Source organism: Ictalurus punctatus, chromosome 12 (assembly GCF_001660625.3).
Source record: "Ictalurus punctatus breed USDA103 chromosome 12, Coco_2.0, whole genome shotgun sequence".
In the NCBI taxonomy this organism is placed as follows: Eukaryota; Metazoa; Chordata; class Actinopteri; order Siluriformes; family Ictaluridae; genus Ictalurus; species Ictalurus punctatus.
This window is the reverse complement of record NC_030427.2, coordinates 6,811,865-6,834,355: the sequence shown is the minus strand read 5'-3', so window position 1 is coordinate 6,834,355 and position 22,491 is coordinate 6,811,865. Positions and strand designations below refer to the sequence as shown.

The 22,491-nt window shown below is 39.4% G+C and overlaps 1 protein-coding gene across 4 annotated transcripts; it reads left to right on the top strand.

Moving 5' to 3' along the window:
* Positions 1 to 227: 227 nt before the first annotated feature.
* tubb1 (tubulin, beta 1 class VI) lies at positions 228 to 7,858 on the top strand. Of its 4 annotated transcripts, XM_053684259.1 has the most exons (5): positions 228 to 318; positions 599 to 707; positions 2,205 to 2,249; positions 4,189 to 4,299; positions 4,632 to 7,858. In XM_053684259.1, exon 5 carries the CDS (start codon positions 4,793 to 4,795, stop codon positions 5,750 to 5,752), a length of 960 nt encoding a protein of 319 aa, XP_053540234.1. In that variant the 5' UTR covers positions 228 to 318; positions 599 to 707; positions 2,205 to 2,249; positions 4,189 to 4,299; positions 4,632 to 4,792; the 3' UTR covers positions 5,753 to 7,858. The 4 variants fall into 4 exon arrangements, with proteins under 4 accessions (XP_053540234.1, XP_017336691.1, XP_047014944.1 ...); XM_017481202.3 differs by lacking the exon at positions 2,205 to 2,249; XM_053684258.1 differs by lacking the exon at positions 2,205 to 2,249 and having other exon boundaries at positions 256 to 318; positions 634 to 707.
* Positions 7,859 to 22,491: the final 14,633 nt, after the last annotated feature.

Genomic DNA, 22,491 nt, shown 5'->3' with positions numbered 1-22,491 from the left:
AACATTGCTTATTAATATTATGTCAGTAATTCACAAGTATCACCATTTTAGAAATGGTAAACTATGCATTCATGATATACCACTATAATAAAATGTCATTATCTCTTAATAAACAAAAGTGACTACAATAGCCTACAATTGTCAATATGTAAATTGACAGGAGAGTGGAGTAGACTCCCTGATAATGACATCATCATTGGTATAATACTCACAGTGGGCTCTTGCAGTTATCTTCTGCTTAGGAGTGTGAGTCTGATCACCATGCGCGAGATTGTTCATCTTCAGATCGGACAGTGTGGGAATCAGATCAGTTCAAAGGTATGTGATAGCAAGATTATTATTTTAATTTCACCTACATTTTCCCCATGAGTAAGATATAATGGGTTAAAAGATTAACATATTCAAATACACTGTCTAAACACAGCTAAAGACATTTGGCCCTTTTTGAAAACATGCAAACTGTTGCACTTTTATGTTTTAGTGTACATTCATTGTACATTTAATTGTACATTCTCTTCATTTTAGTTGTAAAAAATTCAGTGCCTGAAGTTGATGCACTCATTTCAATTCTTGTATTTAAACATTATTTTGTGTAAAGTTTTGGGAAGTTATCAGTGACGAACATGGTATCAGTGCAGTGGGAACCTATGAGGGGGACATGGACGTTCAGCTGGAGAGAGTCAATGTCTACTTTAATGAAGCAAATGGTAAGAGATTTGAATTCAGAAGAGTTTATGTTGTTCTGTAATTAAATATTTGGGTAAAGTGTCTGTATCTGTGTCCAGCTGTAATACTGCAGACATTTACAGACACATGTTTATTTTTAGGATTGTTAAAATTATTCCTGAGTATCTGAGAAAAACAATTTGAGTAATTTTTCTTTTTCTGAAATGCAATTTCTGCTCCTCAAACTCATCATTTGTTTTCCTGACACCCACTCCCTCTAGGTTAATGCATTTTTCCCCGAAAGAGCCATTGCAAAAACCTCTTCCCTCTCTTTGTGTGTGTGTGTGTGTGTGTGTGTGTGTGTGTGTGTGTGTGTGTGTGTGTGTGTGTGTGTGTGTGTGTGTGTGTGTACTCAGCCAGCGAAAGAAAAAAAAATCCGCTAAAGTTATACTTGTGCTCCTTTCCCTCTCTGTCTCACGTGCCATTTTGGCATGTACTGTTCGAGCTGACAGGGGCATGTCATTTATTTTATGAGTGATTGGCACAAAAGTGACTTTTCCCTTATTCGGGAAATCCGCAGACAGTTCAGTTGCCACACTCAACATGCATGACTTTACATATCCTCCAACAGTAAAAGGTTTTCCTTGTCTTTTGATCTCCAAAGCTGGCAGCATGCAGGCTTCCAGTTAGGGCTGTGCGACTGATCGAATTTTCAATTTCAATTTCGATTATGGCCTCCAACGATCATGAAAACAAAATAATTGAGATAAAATGATTATTGAGCTGCATTCCATTTTTCAATGCTCTCGTTTTTTCTTTTTAAAAACCCCACACCATTTTTCTTTACAGCGGTGTGCTTTCGCACCTCCCTAAAAACCAAACTCACTACCCGCCAATCCGTGACATTTTTACTTCAGCTCGAGCCAAGATGACAGAAAGAGAGTCTTTAGTTAACAAGAAAGATAAGACCATTTCAGCCGTTTGGAAACAATTTGGTTTCAAGGAGTCTGGTGTGGAACAAAAAGAAATAACACTTGGTATCATTGGAAAGCCATTTCCTCTATTGTCATGACAGTTGGTGTAAAATACGGTCATTTCCTCGATAGAACTTACTAATAGTGAGAAACTACAGGCTGATCTAAACCAGGAGACAGAATTTCATTGGCTAAGGAAGTTTACAGTTTATTTCTGGCAATGCGATGCCGAAATGTGTCACATGACGCGCTCCAGCTTACAAGAGAAACATCAATACAGTAAAAAGAGATGCGGAATATATATATATATATATATATATATATATATATATATATATATATATATATATATATATATATATATATATATATATAAAATGTGTGTGTGTGTAATGTCTTTTAACAGTGGATTTATTTAAATGAGGGAATACGTTCTGTGCAAATCAGATACAGCAGAGCACCAGAGTTTTCAATAAAAGCATATGTTTCAGTCTATCCACTTTCATGCTCCTCTTTTTTTGATGCTCCTCTGAATTCTCTCTTTTTGCCATCTCCACAAACTAGCTAGGTAGCTGCTTGAATCTGAACATGGGAGGTTACCATAGAAATGTAAGTGGTTTGCTGTTGATTGGTGACATGTGCGCACAGTATGGTATATGTGCACTGGCTGGAACAAATCGAGATATATTATTGTAAACTGACTTTTCATTAACTTCAGTAGGCTGTACAACAAAGAAATTGTAATTGACTTTGCATTTTCTGCAGGAAACTGAACTCTAGTGATGTGTCTAAGTTTTTAATGATGAAATATTGTTGAAGGGTGAGACACCTGGTGAGCCACATGACTTTTGTTAAAGAGTCGCATGTGGCTTGTGAGCCATAGGTTACTGACCACTGCTCTAGTCATTAATATTTATAAAGCAAGACCCCCAATGCCAATTTCACTGTCCGTGTCATTTTCATAAACTGGCTAATCACCACCTCAAATAAGAAGCATTTTGCATATCAGTGTTAGCAGGGGTGTAAATGAATACGTGTACATTAATCAGATTGAAATAATACAGATTCTGATATAGACAGGAGTATTCATTTTTCTGTCTATCATCAGTGGTTTACTCCAGTATCCTAACTGCTATACTGAGGTCCAAAATAAACCATATTTCTAGCATATTTCTTTTACAATCTGGCCTGAAACTCACAAACAAATTATTCTTTCATTTATACAGCTGTCACTCCATATAGCCCACACAGACCATGCACTGTGCACAGGGCAGCATATCTCTGCTGGAGTTTCCCCAAAATAATGAATTAATTATTAATATTAACTTGTAACATTAGAACAATCTAACAATCTAATTAACATTAAGCACTATAGAAGTTCAGTAGTTGAATAATGTTATGTTCTGCAAACTGCTGTTTTGTTCTTATATTTTGTGAATGAAAAATATTTCTTTTTCCAATAGCCCTGTTTTATTCAGTGTTTTTCAGTGTTTACAAGGGCATAGTGATAGACATGATAGTTAATAAAGTGTTTCACATCCATTTCAGATCTGAATACAGATATTTGAGCAAAAAGGAGATGCATAAAATCCCCCTGAAAGTACTGCAATAGCAAGGCCAATTCTTTTGTTTTTGCTATATACTGACCACATTTTGGTTTGCGATCAAAAGAATGTGAGATGATAGATCAGCTTTCATATCCTTATATTTACATCTAAATGTATACTGTTGGTTTAAGCTCTGGGTTCTGCCTGTGCATTTGTTGTTAGAAGGGGTAATCCAACATGAAGACCAAAGAGCTGTCTATGGGAGAAAAAAAAGCCATTTGATGCTGAGAAAAGATGGAAAATCAATCAGAGACATTGCACAAGCAGTAGACATAGCCAATACAACAATTTGGAATGTCCTGAAAAAGAGAGAAACTACTGGTATACTATTGACCAGAACAGGTCGGCCAAGGAAAACCACAGCAATTGATGACAGAAACATTGTGAGAGCTGTGAAGTAAACCTCCAAAACAACAGGTTTTAGACTGACTAATTCAATCACCAGACCTTAATCCAATTGGGCATTCATTTCACAGGAGAATGAAGGGGAAAACCCCTAAAACAACCAACAACTGAAAGAAGCTGCAGAACACGCCTGGAAGAAAAAATAATATCTGTTCCCATACTTAAAAATTTCATCTAAAATCACTTAAAAATTGGGTTGTCACTTAAAAATTGTGTTGATATTTACATCTAGATGTAACAATCAGGAAATGCTATCTGAAATTCTGATCTGTCATCCCATATTCATCTTTTGATCTCAAACCCAAATGTCTTCCATGTATAGCAAAAACAAAATAATTGGCCTTGCTATTCCAATACTGTATATAATTACAAAAAAAGTATTTTTTCCTGGTCCATAACAGCTCAGTAAAGCCTTTACTGTTTTCTTAAGAATCAAATGTTTTTGCAAGAAATTAGTAATTCAACAATAAAACTACATAGTAAATACTCTAATTAAGATTCTACGCATTAATATTTTTTGCTGTGTGCCCACATAGGTGGGAAGTATGTCCCCCGGGCACTGTTGGTGGATTTGGAACCAGGAACATTAGACAGTGTGAGGGGAAGTCACATTGGAGAACTCTTCAGACCTGACAACTTCATACATGGTGAGACCAAGTGAAAAAGCCCTCTATTTACAAAGAGATTTCTCAATGGCAGTAAAATCTAATGATGAGAATAAATCAGTATGTATGATACATTGTTTTAACTCAAACCAGTTAACTCAAACCAGTTGCACAGGTATTAAGGCTGAGGCATAATGCACCAAATAATGTATACAGAACTGAATAAGCTATAAAATTCTGTTTTGTTTTGACCATATTATGTATGTTTAGATATATAATACCTAACGATTACCATACAATTATGTATTACAAAGTAGAAGCCTTGATTTCTGTTTCTGTCAGTGTAACTGATTTCCTTATGCATTAATTGACAGGGAATTCTGGAGCTGGAAATAACTGGGCAAAAGGTCACTACACAGAGGGGGCAGAGTTGGTTGAGCAAGTAATAGACCGTGTCCGTAATGAAGCTGAAAACTGTGACTGCCTGCAGGGCTTCCAGTTTGTTCACTCTTTGGGTGGTGGTACTGGCTCAGGCATGGGCACCCTGCTCATCAACAAAATCCGTGAAGAGTTCCCAGACAGAATCATGAATAGCTTTAGTGTCATGCCCTCTCCTAAAGTCTCGGACACAGTAGTGGAGCCATATAATGCCACACTGTCCATTCACCAACTGATTGAGAATACAGACGAGACATTCTGCCTTGACAACGAAGCTCTTTATGATATCTGTTTCCGTACACTCAAGCTCACCATGCCAACATATGGAGATCTCAATCACCTTGTGTCTATGACTATGAGTGGGGTCACAACCTCTCTGCGCTTTCCTGGTCAGCTGAATGCTGATCTCCGCAAGCTGGCTGTCAACATGGTGCCCTTTCCTCGCCTTCACTTCTTTATGTCTGGCTTTGCTCCCCTCACACCACGAGGAAGTCAGCAATACCAGGCCCTCTCTGTTCCTGAACTCACCCAGCAGATGTTTGATGCCCGAAACATGATGACAGCATGTGACCCCCGGCATGGCCGCTACCTCACTGCTGCAGGAGTTTTCCGTGGTCGCATGTCCACTAAAGAGGTAGAAGAACAAATGCTCATTGTTCAGCAGAAGAACAGCAACTACTTTGTGGAATGGATTCCCCACAATGTTAAAGTGGCTGTTTGTGACATCCCACCACGTGGCCTTAAAATGGCATCTACCTTCATTGGAAACAATACAGCCATCCAAGAGATTTTCCGGCGAGTCGGGGAGCAGTTTGCCATGATGTTCCGCCGCAAGGCTTTTCTGCACTGGTACACAGGAGAGGGCATGGATGAGATGGAGTTCACAGAAGCTGAGAGCAACCTGAATGATCTTGTGTCTGAGTATCAGCAATATCAGGATGCCACAGCTGAGCTGGATTGGGAGCCAGAGGAAGAAATGACAGAGGTAGAGGGAAATGCGTCGACAGTAGTAAATACCAGAGTCGACCTAAAAAATGAGACCATGAGTGAAGATTAGACCAGTGAACAATTCTAGTGAAGAGTCTTGTGTTACCAATAGTGGTATATCTTGAATTTTGACAAATGTTAATTTAAAATGTGATACTATGACTAGAATTTATTGAGATGAACACATTGGAGTGACATTAATGCTCTTGTTTTCATTAAAAATAAATATATAAATTTCAACTTAATAATAACCAAGAATTCTTTGTAGATTTTGTGTTTAGCATATTTTGAGTAATGTTTGTAGCATGTAATGTTTCAAAACAACATTGTTTTGAAATAATGTTCCAAAATGTAGTAGATTATATTGTATAAAGACAATAAATGTTACTGTTACATATATTGTTCATTTAACAGAAATTTTGCATCAATGCATGTGTAAAATCTGAAAAAAAATTCTTCCTTTTTCAGCCAATGTATTAGATTAATACCTAGCTTTTCTCCTTTTGCTAAGTCAGTATACATATTTCTCATTTTGAATAGACTAAATATCTTAAAATACTATACATGCTAATACCCCAGTGAAGGTCTGAAAGGCAACCCTAGCCTTCCTAACGGGCGGTCTGACAGGACATGATTAAACTCAAGCAGCTCTGTAGATATTGATAAGCAGCTCAGGGGGAAAAAACCACCATGAACTGTAGATGACCGTGAAAGCCACTGTAAGTGATATTGGCAACTTGCTAACTTCCTGAAAAAGATCACCCCTCCCTTCAGTCCCATGCCTTCCTTTCGCTCAGAGCATGACATAATGACGTAGCACCACAATGCAGAAAGTGCTGATGCATGCACGATTTTGGCACACTTGGATTCTAAGTTGGAAAATGTATTACACTGACTAAATTTGCATAGTTAGGCAGGTATGCAACTTGGTTGAATCAAAAATCTGCATCCACCACACTTCTTTTTTGTAACCAACATTCAAGCAAATGATAATCATAGCTATCTAGAACCAATAAAAACAGTATGAAATGTGTAAATATTTTATTTGTAATATTGTAGTTTAATAGTTACCTGCGCAAATAAATGTGGACCTATATGACCTAGCCATTTTGAAGCTGAGAAAAGAGGGAAAATCAATCAGAGGCATTGCACAAACATTGTGAATAGCCAATACAACAATTTGGAATGTCCTGAAAAAGAAAGAAACCACTGGTTTACTGAGCAACAGACACCAAATGGGTCAGCCAAGGAAAAGAACAACAGCTGATGACAGAAACATTGTGAGAGCTGTAAAAAAAAAAAAAAAAAAAACAACAACGACCCCAAAACAGCAGTTGGTGACATTACCAACAACCTCCACAGGACATAGGTGACTCATGATGGTAGCAACAGAATCAATTCAGAAGTTTACAGGAACATTTTGTCTGCCAATTTACAGAGAAATGCATCCGAATTAATCAGGAGGAACTTTATCATGCAGCACAACAATGATCCAAAACACAGTGCCACCTCAACAAAGGACTTCATCAGGGGGAAAACACTATGGACAGTTTGGGCTTGGCAATCAGTAAAGCATGTCTTTGGACTGGGGGACAAAACTGGAGTACCAGAAGGAAGCCCCCGAAGCATGGTGAAATCATGCAAATTCCATGCACACAGGGTGGAGGTGGGATTTGAACTCCCAACCCTGGAGGTGCGAGGCGATGCTGCTAACCACTAAATATCTAATACTAAAGAAATTTTATATGTCATTTAATTTAATTGAAAGAGAATTGATTTAATTGAAATTCACATTAGCCAAAACTGTGAGGAGAATGAACTTGTTCAGAATGATACAGCTATAATTTTAACTAGAATAAATGTGTTGATCTTCATTTATAACTCACTAATTGGAATAAATGCATCTCAGATATTTACAAAGAATATAAAACTTGCTGTTATTTAAGATCAGGAGAGATATGTACTACCCAGAGTCAGACCTAAATATGGAAACATGGTGTTTTGTTTTTCTTAATCAGCCTTTAAAAATGCAAACATTGCTGAAGGTACTATCTAAATAGATCTTGATTATTTATTAAAGCAGATCTTAGTAAAGCAGAAAACTATCATGTATATATGTGGTATCATGTATATAATATGTGGTACATAAATAAATTTAATCTGTGTTTTGTTTGTTTTTTTTGTAGCAGTTTTTTGGTCAGCCTAAGCAGTTAGGAAAAAGACAACTGAGTTTGAGTTCAGGTAAAAGCAATTTTTGTATGAAAAATACTAATACTGATACTGATACTAATGTTGAGAAGATCAGAATTACATATAGTTTGTTTTTAAATGCACTGAATGCTTTATTAGGAACACTCTAAACAGTCTTAAGTCTTCATGGCATAGATTCCACAAGATGTTGGAAACGGTCCTTTGCGATTTTGTCCCCTATTGACATGATTGCATCACGCAATTCCTACAGATTTTTCAGGTGCACTTTCATGCTGCAAATCTCCAGTTCTACCACATTCCAAAGGAGTTCTATTCAATTCAGATCCAGTGACTGGAAAGGTACTTTGAACTAATTGTCAAAGTTAACCAGGGAGATGGAGAAGATGTAGGGATGACCATAACAACTGTAATACAATGAACATAATAACATAATAAATTTCCTAGTGACTCTGGGAGGTCTGTGATAAAGTCAACGGTTAGGTGAGACCAGGATTATTGGGGTGTGGGTAAGAGCATGAGTTCAGCGCCTGATAGGGTGTGAACTTTGGCTTGGGCACATGCAGTGCATGAAGAGATGAATGTCACTCACCATGTTAGGCCACCGATATCTCACCTTTAACAGATGGTATGTATTGTGTGTGCCTGGATGTCCTGTGTCACTGTGTGCCCATGTGATGAGTTTGCCCCTTAGATTTGGTGGAACATACGTTTTCTCTTTATTTTAGGACAGGCAGGGGAAATTTCTTGAGCTGGTGTGTGGGCTATTCCCCTGTTTATGTCCCAAGAGATAGTTACATTTACATTTATTCATTTAGCAGATGCTTTTATCCAATGCGACTTACAAATGAGGAAATACAAGCAAAGCACAAAGCAAGAGGGAGTTAATACCTTATACGCACTACACTTTGTTCTTGGAGTTGTTTTGGATGCAGGAATGGCAGGGAATCAAATCTGCTTTGGTGTTCTTGGAGCCTGGCCTATATGAGAGCGTGAAATCAAAGCATTTTTATGATCTGTGAAGATAGTGAAAGGGTAAGCAACTTCACATAACTAAGATGTCACTCTTCTAGGGTGAGGTTTACAGTCAACAACTCTCAATTACCAATATCATAATTTTGTTCTGCAGGGGAGTGCTTCTTAGGAGAGTAGAACAAAATGGGGTGGAGTTTTGGTCTGTCTCTGAACCTTTGTTACAGGACTGCTCTCACTCCAGATTTGGAGGTGATCACCTCAACTATAAATGGCATTGAGGTGGTGAATGTTTCTTGAGCCTCTCAAAGGCTTCATTCAGTAAAAAGCCAAGGAATCTTTGGAGGTCTTTGACTGTCTTGGAAGTGGGCCATTCTGTGACAACAGAAATGTTTTCTTTTGTCCATGGCTAGTCCTTCTGGGCCTATGATGTACCCGAGGAAGGAGATGATCTTCACATGGAATTCCCATTTCTCTCCTTTTACATAGAGGTGGTTCTCAAGACAACATTCAAATACTTGCATGACATGCTGAACTCGGGTCTCGGAAGTGGGAGAATAGATTATGCTGCCAATGTATGCTTTCACAAATTTTCCAAACGTGTTCCTCAAGATACCATTTATTAGACACTGGAAGACTTAGGTGCAAGAGAGCCCATTTGGCATGACACAGTACTCTAAGTAGCCAAAGATGGTGCTAAAGGCAGTCTTCCACTTGTTGCCCTCTCTGATGTGAACAAGGTTATAGAAACTGCGTAGATCAAGTTTAGTGAAAATCATTGCAGAACAAAGTGATGGGACAAGCTGATGGGATGAGTGGGAGATGGTAGTGGTACTGTACTGTGATCTGGTTGAGTCCTCAGTAGTCAATACATGTCCAGAGACACCTCTTTTTTCTCCACAAAAAAGAATCCAGCAATTGCCGGAGAGGTGGAAGGTCAAATCTACCTTATTGCAACTCTTGGATATATGCCCCCATTGATTGTTGTTCAGCTAAGGACAGTGTGTAGATTCAAAATGTGCAGTGGGGTGGTACCTGGCATGAGCTCTATGGCACAGTCTTAGGAGTGGTCATGGATATTGAGGAATGTTGAGTTTCTCTACGGTGGCGTGGTCCATGATATTTAAGGGCAGCTCCAAAGTCAATCAGTGCTGAGAGAACAGAGACACAGTCTGAGTGTTTTATTTGCACATTTAGAGTAAAGGACTAGTGAGATAAAAACTGAGATGGACTTTCCCTAGAGGAACAGGTGAATGAAGTGCATGTCTTTGTCCCTGGGTCACAGCGAGGAGCTCCACAATTTTCTTGCCTTCAGGAGGAATGATCGCAAACTCAGTGAAAGAGTTCCATGAAGCAGTTATATGATGACAGGTGTTCTCCTCCTTGAACCACATCGCTCTAGTCCAATTCAAGCCTTTTCCTGTTAGCAGGCTGAGGAATTGGGTGATTTTTTTTGGTGTTTGGAAGCTCCCTCTTGACTCTAGAAGTAGAATTCTCAGTTGAGGATGCTAAATTAGCTGGCTCTGGGGTTGAAGCCGACAAAGCAGATGCTTTAAGTCCTGTAAGTTTTGAGGTGGGGCCTCCATGGATAGGATTTGTTTGTCAAGCACACCCCACTGATGCTCAATCAGATTGAGATCTGGAAAATGTCAACACTTTTTGTAATGTTCATCCATCCATTCCTGAACATTTTTTGCAGTGTGGCATGGTGCATTATCCTGCTGAAAGAGGCCAGTACCATTAGTGAATACCATTGCTACGAAGGGACATTCTTGGTCTGCAACAATGTTTAGGTAGGTTGTATGTGGCAAAGTAACATCCAAATGAATGCAAGGACCCAAGGTTTCCCAGCAGAAGGCACCATCTTCTCAGGTGCCATCTTTTGCCACCATCCTGGTCATTCTGCTGTGTTTTTATTTACCTTCTTACCTACTTTTAATCTCTCCTTTTGCACACATAACATCTGCGATCATCTATGACAGCAGAACACTTTTTAACATTGAAAACCACTATACTCAATTATTTTACAACATTTTATCCACCCATACATCATGGCTCTCTGAGATACTCACGGTAGGGATGGAGAAATGAAGACTCATAAAGCACTGATGCTTTCCCCTGACTGTTCCGGGAAAAGATTCAAAGCTTCGATAGTGTCGAAAACAGTGCCCTCTGGTGCTTAGTAAAAAATAAAGCAGACAAAAGCCTGTGGAAGGAGCTCTGTCTGATGAAACAACTACCACACACTCCATAGATGTTATGTTCACAAATAAAAGCTATGTTTTCTATTTGTTATGTTCACATAACAGCAGAGGCCAGAAATCCACAGGTGGTGGGGTCTGTTTCATGGTCAACAACAAATGTGACTTCAGCAACATTACCACTGTCGCATTACCTCACCCTGTGAGTTTATATCGGTCATCACCACTGCTGTGTACATCCCACCTCAGGCAGACACAAGCATGGTTCTATCTAAGCTCCACGATATGCTCATTGTCTATCTAAACAAACATCTGAATACTGCCTTCATCGTGGCTGGGGACTTTAATAACGCCAACCTCAGCAGGTCATGCCGAACTTTTATCAACACGCCTCCTATCCAACAAGAGGAGTAAACACACTGGACCACCACTATACTCAGTTTAGGAATAGCTATAAAGTTAACCAGTTTTGGTCAATTGGACCATGATGCCATTTTCCCCATACCCAAATATAAACAAGGACTCATATAGGAAGCTCTGGAGAGGAGAGCAGTGAAGTGCTGATCTGCCCAACCAGAAGCTACACTACAGGATGTGCTTGACGACGTTGACTGGAACATGTTCCGGGAGAATTCTGCTGATGTGAACAAGTTTGTGGATGTAGTAGTTATCTTTGTTAGCATACTAATTGAGGAAACAACACACGCTGTCAATATACGGACTTTCTCCAACCAGAAACCGTGGGTGGATAAAATCATCTGAGCTGAATGAATGACTGCATGAATATGAGCAAGTACTATGCTCTCCAACATGCAGGGAGAGATGCTAAATTCCAGTACATGGAGCGGGTGGGTGGACTCATTAATGACTCTGGATGCATGTGGCAGGGACTGAGGACTATCAGCACCTTCATGATAACAAACATAACAAAATATGTTTTCTCATGATCATGACTTAATTTTCTCATGATCTTGACATAACCAAAAGCTGTTTTCTCACAACGTAGTTTTATCCTAAGAAAAGCTTGCACTTTGTGAATAGGAATGGTGTTACAGGCACGTTGACATCTTCACCATCATAAATGTAATAATTGCCCGCTGTAAAGATTGACTTTATCTCCGCATTAAGAGAGAGAGGTGTCCCCTTCTTAAGTGTCGGACACTAATGTGGAAGTCGTCAATCCTGCAGGGATGATGTGTTTTTTTAGGCCACCCCAGAAGTTAGCATAACCCTGGTTCCATCGACAAAAAGCCAAAAGGATTTTTCCACTGGCTTTTGGATTATTGCAGATTCAGAAGATTTTGTAGCCTACACACTCACCAGAAGTAAAAAGCTAATGTTAGGCTATAAACGAACTACACCACAGTCACATGACTTCAACATCACCACCGCTAAGCATAAGACAACTCTTACAATCTTTATTTTAAAAAAACGATACAATTGGAAAATACTATAAATTGATAAATCTACAAGTTGGAAAGTTTGAGTTGCAAGAGCGTGAGTATAAACACAACAAGGCTGTAGTAGATGAGATTTCCTGTTCAGCGTGATGACATTTAATGTCCCCGACAATCTCTGTAGTCCCATTTAATCACTTGTTAGCAACCATCTTTTTCAAGACACGTAAAACCTTTTTAAAAAATTCTGAATGGGGTATTAGTGATGTATTTTATGTCGTAGTATAAAACATGAACATATCTTGAGCTTGTGTTAACCACAGACCTTATTTCAGGCATTTAACCAAAACCCATTCAAAAACGGGATGTCGAGTTCAGAGAAAAATTAAGCCTGTATGGAAATCGATGTTTAATACAGTGAGGGAAATAAGTATTGAACTTATCAACATTTTTTTCAGTAAATATATTTCCAATGAGGTTATTCACATGAGATATAAAAAATTACCAAGTCCATAGATAAAGTTGTGTGTAATAAAGTGGAATGAGACAGGAAAAAAGTATTGAATGCGCTAAGAAAAAGCAGTTCTCCAAGGCAAGGTATGGAAGGAACCAGCTGAAATCCATAAGTAAATATACCTCCTATCTGTGGAAATTAATATCAGCTGGGTTAGTAAATTGATGGTCTACAAAAAGGCTTTTCGTTACCAAGGTGTTACACAAGAAACATCTCATGATTGGTAAACGCAAAGAGCTATATCAAGACCTTCGCAACCTTATTGTTGCAAAACATATTGATGGAATCAGATACAGACATATTTCAAAACTAAACTTCTGAATCCTCCAATAAGCACCATTGGGGCTATAATTCGCAAGTGGAAGCAACATCACTCCGTCATCAACTGGACACACACAGGAGCTCCTCGCAAGATTTCTGACCAGGGAGTCAGAAGAATAGTCAGAAGAGGAGCCCAAGAGCCCACGACCACTCGGAAAGAGCTCCAGAAACACTTGGAGGCAGCAGGTGCCATCGTCACAGGGAAAACAAGAGACAATGCACTCTACTGCTCACGCTCACCCTGCAAGACTCCATTACTAAAGAAAAGGCATGTCGAAGCTCGTTTAAAGTTTGCTACAAATCATTTGGACAAGCCTATGAAATACTGGGAGAGTGTAGTCTGGTCAGATGAGTGCAAAATTTTTTGGCTGTCATACTGCACACCATGTTTGGAGACGAAATGGCACTGCACATCACCCTAAAAACACTACACCAACAGTGAAGTTTGGAGGTGAAGCATCATGGTGTGGGGCTGTTTTTCATCACATGGTACTGGCAGACCTCATATAACTGAAGGAACGATGAATGGAGCCCTTTACTGGGAGATTCTTGAGAAGAATCTGCTGCCATCCACCAGGATGATGAAGATGAGACGTGGGTGGAGCTTCCAGCAGGACAACGATCCAAAGCATACAGCAAAGGAAACTCTCAGTTGGTTTCAGAGAAAAAAAATCAAGGTGTTAGAATGGCCCAGTCAATCACCTGACTCGAATCCAACTGAACAAGATTTAAAGACAGTATGTTTAGAAGAACGGACCAAAATCACACCTGAATACTGCGGCCCATTAATTTCTTAATTTCAGGAAGCATCTTGAAGCTGTCATTACAAACAAAGGCTTCTCCACTAAGTTTTAAATAAATTTCAATTAGTGTGTTCAATACTTTTTTCCGGTGTCATTCCGCTTTATTACACATAACTTTATTTATGGACTTTAATGTTGTGAATTCTTTATATTTCCAGATATCTTGAGTTAATACTGATGTTTGGTGAAAATTTAATGTGAATAGCCTCAAAGGGAAATATATGTACTGAAAAAAATGTTGATGCGTCAAATACTTATTTCCCCTGTATGTTATAATCTGAATGCAATAATTGAATTATGATGCAGAAGACATTATTTGAAATTTTCTTTATTGGTATGTTCAGTTTTACAGTGCTTCCTTCAAGTAAACCAAACATATTTCGAAGTCTGGCATCTGAGTCTTTCTTGGAGGAATCTGTTAGCTATCTGCCAAGCTAGTCAGGCTCAAGCTCTTCAGCACTCATAAAAGTAAGCGCAGAACATAAAAAGACACAGCTTCAGATGGCCTTAGGATCTGATCTCAACGGGAAATACAAGCCACCAGCAAACTCCAACTTTTTGGCGTAAAATGCAAGAAAAGTAGTTACATTTGACCCAACCTGCTAATGATGAAGACTTGAGTGAATAATTACAAACAAGATCATGTTGCTCACGTTCAAGTCAGTTTTCATCAGCCAGTGGAGTGGCTATCAGAGCATGTGCAAAGGCAGAAGCAGCACAGGCGCAATTGGCATTCGCTAAGAAAGAAGCAGAGATGATGAAAGAAGCAGCATACATTGTGGAAGAAGCAGCTAGAAAGAAAGCGGAATTTAAGTCTACTTACACACGTTGCAGCTAGAAAGAGTAGCTGCTGTTGCTGAAGCAGAGGTGTTGGAAAGCAGCCACTGATGAACAGCTTGGAGACAGATCGTAAAAACTCAGTAAGGTTGTCACTACAGAACCTAGTACAGTTTTCCCGTGAAAGTGTTACAAATCCTCTCTTGCAGTACTCAGTCACAAATCCACATCCAGACTTATAGACACTTGAGCTCGCTTGTCCACCAGGGAAAAAAAAAAAAAAGGCAGTGGTGGGACAATGAGAAGCTATATGAGAAAGAGTAATGCTCAGTCGAATTAAATCAGTGACTGGGTCATTCCACAAAATCAGTGCCTTTTCAACTCTGAAAAATGAAAATGTAAAATAAGTTTAATAAATTTTTGTAAATATCCATGAAATGAAGACAGCTTAAAATGATAAGAAATTGTATTGTGCTATCTCAGGCTATGTAATTTTTTAAATTTTATTTATTTACTTCATGTTTTGATATTTGTCATTCCTGTTACAGACACAAGCGTTAATATATACTATAGTTTTAATTAGAACTATGTAATAGTTTTCACATACATGAGCAGTATTTTAGATGCATTGCCCAGCAGGAATCAGCGACTGTTTTGAAATGAGAGCAGGAGTTCATCAAGGTTCGGCACTCAGCCCCCTACTTTTTAACCTGGTGATGAACTACGTAACGGCGGAGGGGCAACATTCAACACCCTGGGACATTCTCTACGCAGACGATGTCGTCCTTATCAGCGAAGACCCAAGAGAGCTCCAACAACACCTGGAAGAATGGAGAGCTGTGCTGGAAAATGCTGGCCTTAGAATAAGCAGACAGAAGACCGAATATATGCACTGCAACTTTTCAAACAGCAACGAACATTACCCAATTTCGCTCCAAAACTCAGCACTTAACTCAGTCACCAATTTTAAATACCTCGGTAGCATTCTATCTAGCGAAGGTACTATTGATGCCAATATCACAAGTCGCATGAATGCAGGGTGACTGAAATGGAGAAGTTTAACAGGAGTGCTCTGTGACAAAAGAATTCCAGTGCAAATCAAAGGCAAGATTTATAAGTCTGCTGTGAGACCTGCTTTAACATACGGTGCTGAATGCTGGCCACTTAAAAAACAGCAGACAGAAAAGCTAAGTGCAAATGTAATGAGAATGCTGAGATGGTCTGCAGGAGTGAAACTCCTAGATAAGGTTCCAAACCAATCCATCAGGGGCAGTTTTAAAGTCAGATCACTACCTGAAAAATTGACTGAAGCACGGCTATGATGATACGGACATGTGACAAGAAAACCAGAATACCACATGACCAGAAAAGTGCTGGAGCTTGGTACAGGAAAGAGAAGCCGTGGAAGACTCCGCCTAACATGGATGGATGTTATGAATAAAGACCTCGCTAGAGACAATATAGACCCAATGACGACCCAGAATAGAGTAATATGGAGGAAAACGATTAGGAGAGCCGACCCATAGTAGATATGGGAAAACGCCGGACAAAGAAGATGAGCAGTATTTTAGAACTTTTTTCACTGGGATTGTTTAAAATTGTGGATTTTTTTTTTCAATCTAATATTTGTTATTCAGATGACCAAGAGCATCCTAAATTTGGAGGGTGATCACATGTCAATTAAGAAAAAATTTTGTAAAAATTTTTACAAAAGAGATTATAATGGCAAACTTGGAAGGCCATTTCAAATATCATTTTACATTTTTATGAAATTAATGACAGCAACAGGATTGATGTCATAGTAACAGGACTGACCAGAGTAACAGGGATGACAGGACATATTCTTCAGCATACACTGCACATATTTGTTTACATACTATTGTAAAGTTTTGCCTTTTTAAATGGCCTTATATTGTTTTTGCACTTACTTGACAAGATCTTGAAGCTGAAATTTGGTTTCACTTTCTTGAACATTGCAAGATTGAGACAAGGGTCTGCAGTCACCTTACTGCTCTTGTTTGTACATGGATGCATTATTGAAAATGAGTTATTGAAGATTTTTTTTTTTGAGAGCATTCATCTTAACCTGCTCATTAAAACCAACCAACAACAACCAGCACATAAAATAAGCCCACATTTCACCAAAGGCAATAAAGGTAAAACTGGTTCCTTATGGTAAGCATAAAATTTTTTGTAGCTGTTAAAATTGAATGAGAACAGCCATACAAACATGTTTTCACATTGAATTAGGGAACAAATTTGAAAACTTACAATGTAACCATTATATTTCGCAGCAGATAAAACAAACTGAGAATAGTCATTCAAAACAGACTGAGAACAGCCACACAAATGAAAGTGAAAAAACTATGAAGGAGATAAGAAATTTCAGCAAGGCAATTTTGTTCAACAGAGAAATCATCAAAAATCAGAGTCTCATTATACTGAGTAAGATCCAACCATATGTCTCTGTGGATCTCCATATGGCAGGCAGTGACTGGCAGGGGGGCAGGGATGAAACAAACTACATCATCATACAGGTAGCAGAGTACATCATCTCCATTAGGCCAAAATAATCTATTTAGACTGCGCTGTGCATGCATTTCACCTGGGTGTAGGACCTAAAACCTGCTATTCCTCAGGAATGCTGACATAAGCTGGTGTCTGGCTATGCATCTCATTTGCAGCAGGTCATAACAGAAAAAACGGGTGCTCTACTAAGCACTAAAGATGCTTGCCATGAGTTGAATAATTTTGAGACTGGAGAAGTTGTGAGGCCGTCTTTTTTCGATCTCGATCAGGAACGTGACTGGGGAGGCCGCCTGTTTGACCTCGGACAGGAACTTGGCTTGAGAGGCCGCCTTGTCGACCTCGGATAGGAACATGGCTTGGGAGGCCGTCTCGTTGACCTCTAGCAGGAACTTGATTTTATGCTGGAGCTGGAGATGGAACAACCTCATGGGTCTAGTGCTGGAGCTCTGAGGAGGAGGTCGCCATGTTGAACTCCAACTGGGGCTCTGGAGATGAGGTCGCCATGTTGACCTCTGGCGGGAGCTCTGCAGGTGAGACCCACGAGGTGGTCTCAGGTTGGAGCTCTGGGGAGGGGGTTGCCACGGTGACCTCTGGCTGGAGCTCTGCAGGTAAGACCACTTCATTGGTTGCAGGTTGGAGCTCTGGAGATGAGGTCGCCAGGTTGACCTCTGGCTGGAGCGCTGCAGGTGAGACCACCTTGTGGGTCTCAGGTTGGAGCTCTGGAGATGAGGTCACCATGTTGACTTCCGGCTGGAGCTCAGCTGGAGCTCAGCTGGAGCCCCCCCCCCCCCAAGTTCCCAAGTTCCATGGCTCCTTGGGTCCCTAGGAGCCGCACCCACTGGCGGGCTGGTCCAAATAACCTGGACCACATGAACTTGAGCCACTGCTTCTCCTCCAGCTTGCGGTCTGCAAGGCTAGCAAAATAAAGCTGGCAGTCCACAAGAAAAAAATCCATCATAAGGATCTGGGAGCTCCATGGCAGTCCATCGAGGAAACTGGATCGAATCCATGGCTGGCACAGTTTCCTTGGTTTCTCTGGCACGATGTCTGCTTAGCTTTCCTGTTGCTTCCATGTTATCGGCAAAGTATTTTGTCACGTATCTGAATTTAATGGAGGTTAGGGCGGATGCAAATGCAGATAAGAGTTTTATTAAAGAGAGGCAGGCAGACAATCCAAAACATGAGACAATAGCATGGTCAAAAAACAGGCAATAGAGTCAGGCGATCGGCAAACAGGCATCAAAGAGACAAAACAGGAATCGAGAACAAGGGCGAGAACAAGATCAAAATTGTAACACATGAATCGAGAAACAAACACTAGGTATATGGAAAACTCATATAATAATGGGGCAGCTGTGGCTAAGGTGGTAGAGCGGGTTGTCCACTAATCGCAGGGTTGGGGGGGGTTCAATTCCCGGTTCAAATGACTCCACATGCCGAAGTGTCCTTGGGACACTGAACCCCAAGTTGCTCCCCTAGGGTTAGTTAGGGTTATGGCAAGTTAGCGCCTTGCATGGCAGCTCAGCTACCATAGGTGTGTGAGTGTGTGTGTGAATGAGACAGTGTAAAGCGCTTTGGATAAAAAGCATTATATAAGTGCAGATCATTTACCATTCATCATTTAATACTTCGATACAAAGATACACGAGGGGTTTAGAAGACAAACGTAATCAAGGGTGAACACAAACAGCTGAGACTAATGATGACACATATGGGGCGGAGACAGGACAAACCATAACAAATGCACGTGCAGATAGTAAACAAAGTCAGTGTCAATGACAAACCCGGAAGCACGCCGCGTGCTCCAGTGCTATAGCGTGAGGGGTAATTGTGACACAATTGGAAAGCAGATATTTCATATACCCATTTTAAAATCAAGTATTATTTTGTGAAATTATACATATATATATATATATATATATATATATATATATATATATATATATATATATATATATATATATATATATATATATATATATATCTTATAACTTTGTTGAGCGGTAGTACCCAGCTGACATATGCCATATGGAATCAGTGGCACTGAGCAAGCATTAATGTGCCAGTGGGGATTGTCACAGCCTTAGTCACTGGGAAGGTCTGTTTGGCTCTGGTTGTGTTCGGCAAGCATGCCTGAGTGGTATTAGATGTAACAAGCAGGGGCGGCACTACATGGTGGCCAGGAGTGGCACTGGCTCCCACTGAAATCCAGTAGGCCACACCAGGTGCCCTCCTAACAGATGTCTTGTGATTGGCTTATTTTAATGCCAATTTTTTCTTGAAAAAAAAAAATTCACACCCCTCTTACAATCTCTCCGCATCCCCAGTGTTGAGAACCACAGAGCTAATGTACAGCTACCTTACTAAAGACAAGTAGACTATATAGACTATTTCTCTGCTACTTCTCACAATTTAACACTGCACACCATTAAAAAGAAAAATGTATGTTATTTGAAATGCATGAAAAAAAGAAAGATACTTCCTGAACACAGAAAACACGCATGCCTTAGTCGTCATCTTTGCCATCCCGTCCTGAGTAGACTATGGGTCTGTCTCGATCAGCACCCTAGGTCGTGAATTGGGCTCACTACACATTGGGACACTCAACTCAATTTCTGTCATCATGACTACAGACTCGTGTTGTAATACTTTAATAAAATATTTTTAGAAATTAACAATTTTTAAGTTTTATATCATAAATTTGTTAGCTGTTAGGATATCTTTTGTGTAGATGATGAATCAAGAGTGTCTTCTACGAGAGCTTGGAGAGAGACCAGACCCACGAGGTATAATCAAAATCTCTCAGTTTAATGACTATCAGCTATAGTTTCCTCCAAGCAAAGAGCACAAAAAGGAGGGGGAAAAGCAGTTGTAATTTTCACATTTCAAATAAGTGATACAACTAACTGGGGAGTCTTCTACTCCGGAGGGCGGCGTAGGAGACGTAGAGCTCTAACGATAGCTACGACAGTTGTTAGAGGTCCAGAAGCGGATATTCTGACCTTCCTAGGGTTCAAATTTTCACCAGGATCAGGTCACCTTGAACAAAAGGGTGAGTCTGCTTTTTCTGCAAGAAGAGAACGAGAACAAGAGACATTACCATGAACATTACAGTTTTGTATTAAGGCCTTGGTGTAAACATTGATGACAGTGCTCAGATCCCCAGTAAAACAAACACCAGGATTACCTTTTACCCATGGGGTGGGAAATAGCCTGCCCATGACTACCTCAAAACGGGATAACACTGTAGTTTTGTTAGGGTACATTCTGAGCTCACAAAGTACAGCAGGAAGAAGGTCCATACAACTTTTCTCTGTTTCCACACTAACTTTTGCTAGCCAGTCTTTTAGTGTCCTATTGGTACGTTCCACAGAACCTGAGGATTGTGGGTGGCAAGGAATGTGCAGCATCCATTCAAAATTGAGATAGCTTCACAGTTTCTGAGTGGCACGTGAAGTGAATGGTGTGCCATTATCGCTGTCAATAAATATCCTGGAATGATTTCTTTAGTCAATGATTTCTTTAGTCATTTTGACTATTGTGTTGGCATTTTCCTGAGCACAAGGAAATGCTTTGACCCATTTTGAGAAATGATCCACTATAACCAGCATGCATTTCAGTGGCCCTTGTGGTGGCATGTGTGTAAAATCAATTTGTAGATGTGTCAAAGGCACAGTAGGTGGTGGCAGAGCGCTATGTTTTGCCAAATGAGTAGTATTGTTCACACATGCTCAAAATAGGCAAGAATTGAGTATTAATTTTACCATTGCTTTTGTTTTGGGGATACAGAAATGTTTGATCTGTTGTATATTAGATGAAACATAGAATTTGATGAACAATTAAATTAATAAATAAACTTTGCTATAGAGGCCTTTAATATGATGAAATTTACGCATGGCCATGTCTAGTGGTCTGACATTATACTCAACACATACAAAAAAAACCCAGAAATCTTCCTTAAAATATAAATTAACATGAAAAGCAAATATGCATTGGATTCTAAGACTTGTCTTGTGTATTTTGTCAAATCTTTTAAAGATTTACATGTTGTTGTGGATAAAAATGTCATAAAATAAACATGAGGGAGACCTAGTATCCAGTAAAGGGGAGAAGAAGAAAAGACGGGCACCAAGACACACAGAAGCGGTGTGAGGCGGATATTGACTGATATTGAATATTGAATTGGATTCACACTTTAAAGATCTTAGATCTTTAAGAGTAATACACTATGGTTTATTAGTCAAAAAGTAGTATACGAGCTGAGGAGTGCTAACACACACACACACACACACACACACACACACACACACACACACACTCTCGTACAGTCAAGGGCGGGCATGTAGACATACACACACTCTCTCTCTCTCTCTCTCTCTCTCTCTCTCTCTCTCACATACTACTATAACTTTATAAGAATAATGAAAAGGAGTATTAAGATATTATAAGGGTAATATCTTATAATAGAAAAACTCTATAAAAAACAGAATAATAGGATATGTAGGACAGTAGAAGGGTAATATAAGGATATTATGAAGTAGGAAGTACAGTAAACCGTTTTTCAAGCAGTATAACTATATATAAAATAAGAAATATAGAGCAAATATGAAAATAAATTATAAACTAAAATACAGAATAATGTAACTTACTCATAATTCAGATGGTGAAGATTCTTGTCTCGCAAGGAAGGCCTTAATTTTAAGAGAAAACCATGAGGAGCCATTTATAAGGGTGGCTGAATCAAGCTGCCCCCAACCCCCCCTCCACTTTTGTCTCTCCACTTTGATTCTATGGGTTATTCAAAACCCTTGGTTTTGATTCTATGGGTTATTCAAAACCCTTGGTTTTGATTCTATGGGTTATTCGAAAACCTTTGGTTTTGATTCTATGTGTAAGTTGAAAAGCCCTGTTTTTTGAGCTATTGGTAAATTTTTTTGAACATAATAGTAAGGTAGATGAGCTCTTTTTTTAACCCTATTGGTAGTGAGATCATAGTCTTCTTGAAACATATGGGTTATTTACTGTGTAAATACAGTATAAATACTGGAGCTTAAGCTCAGGGTATCAGATCACTTCTGAGAATTCTC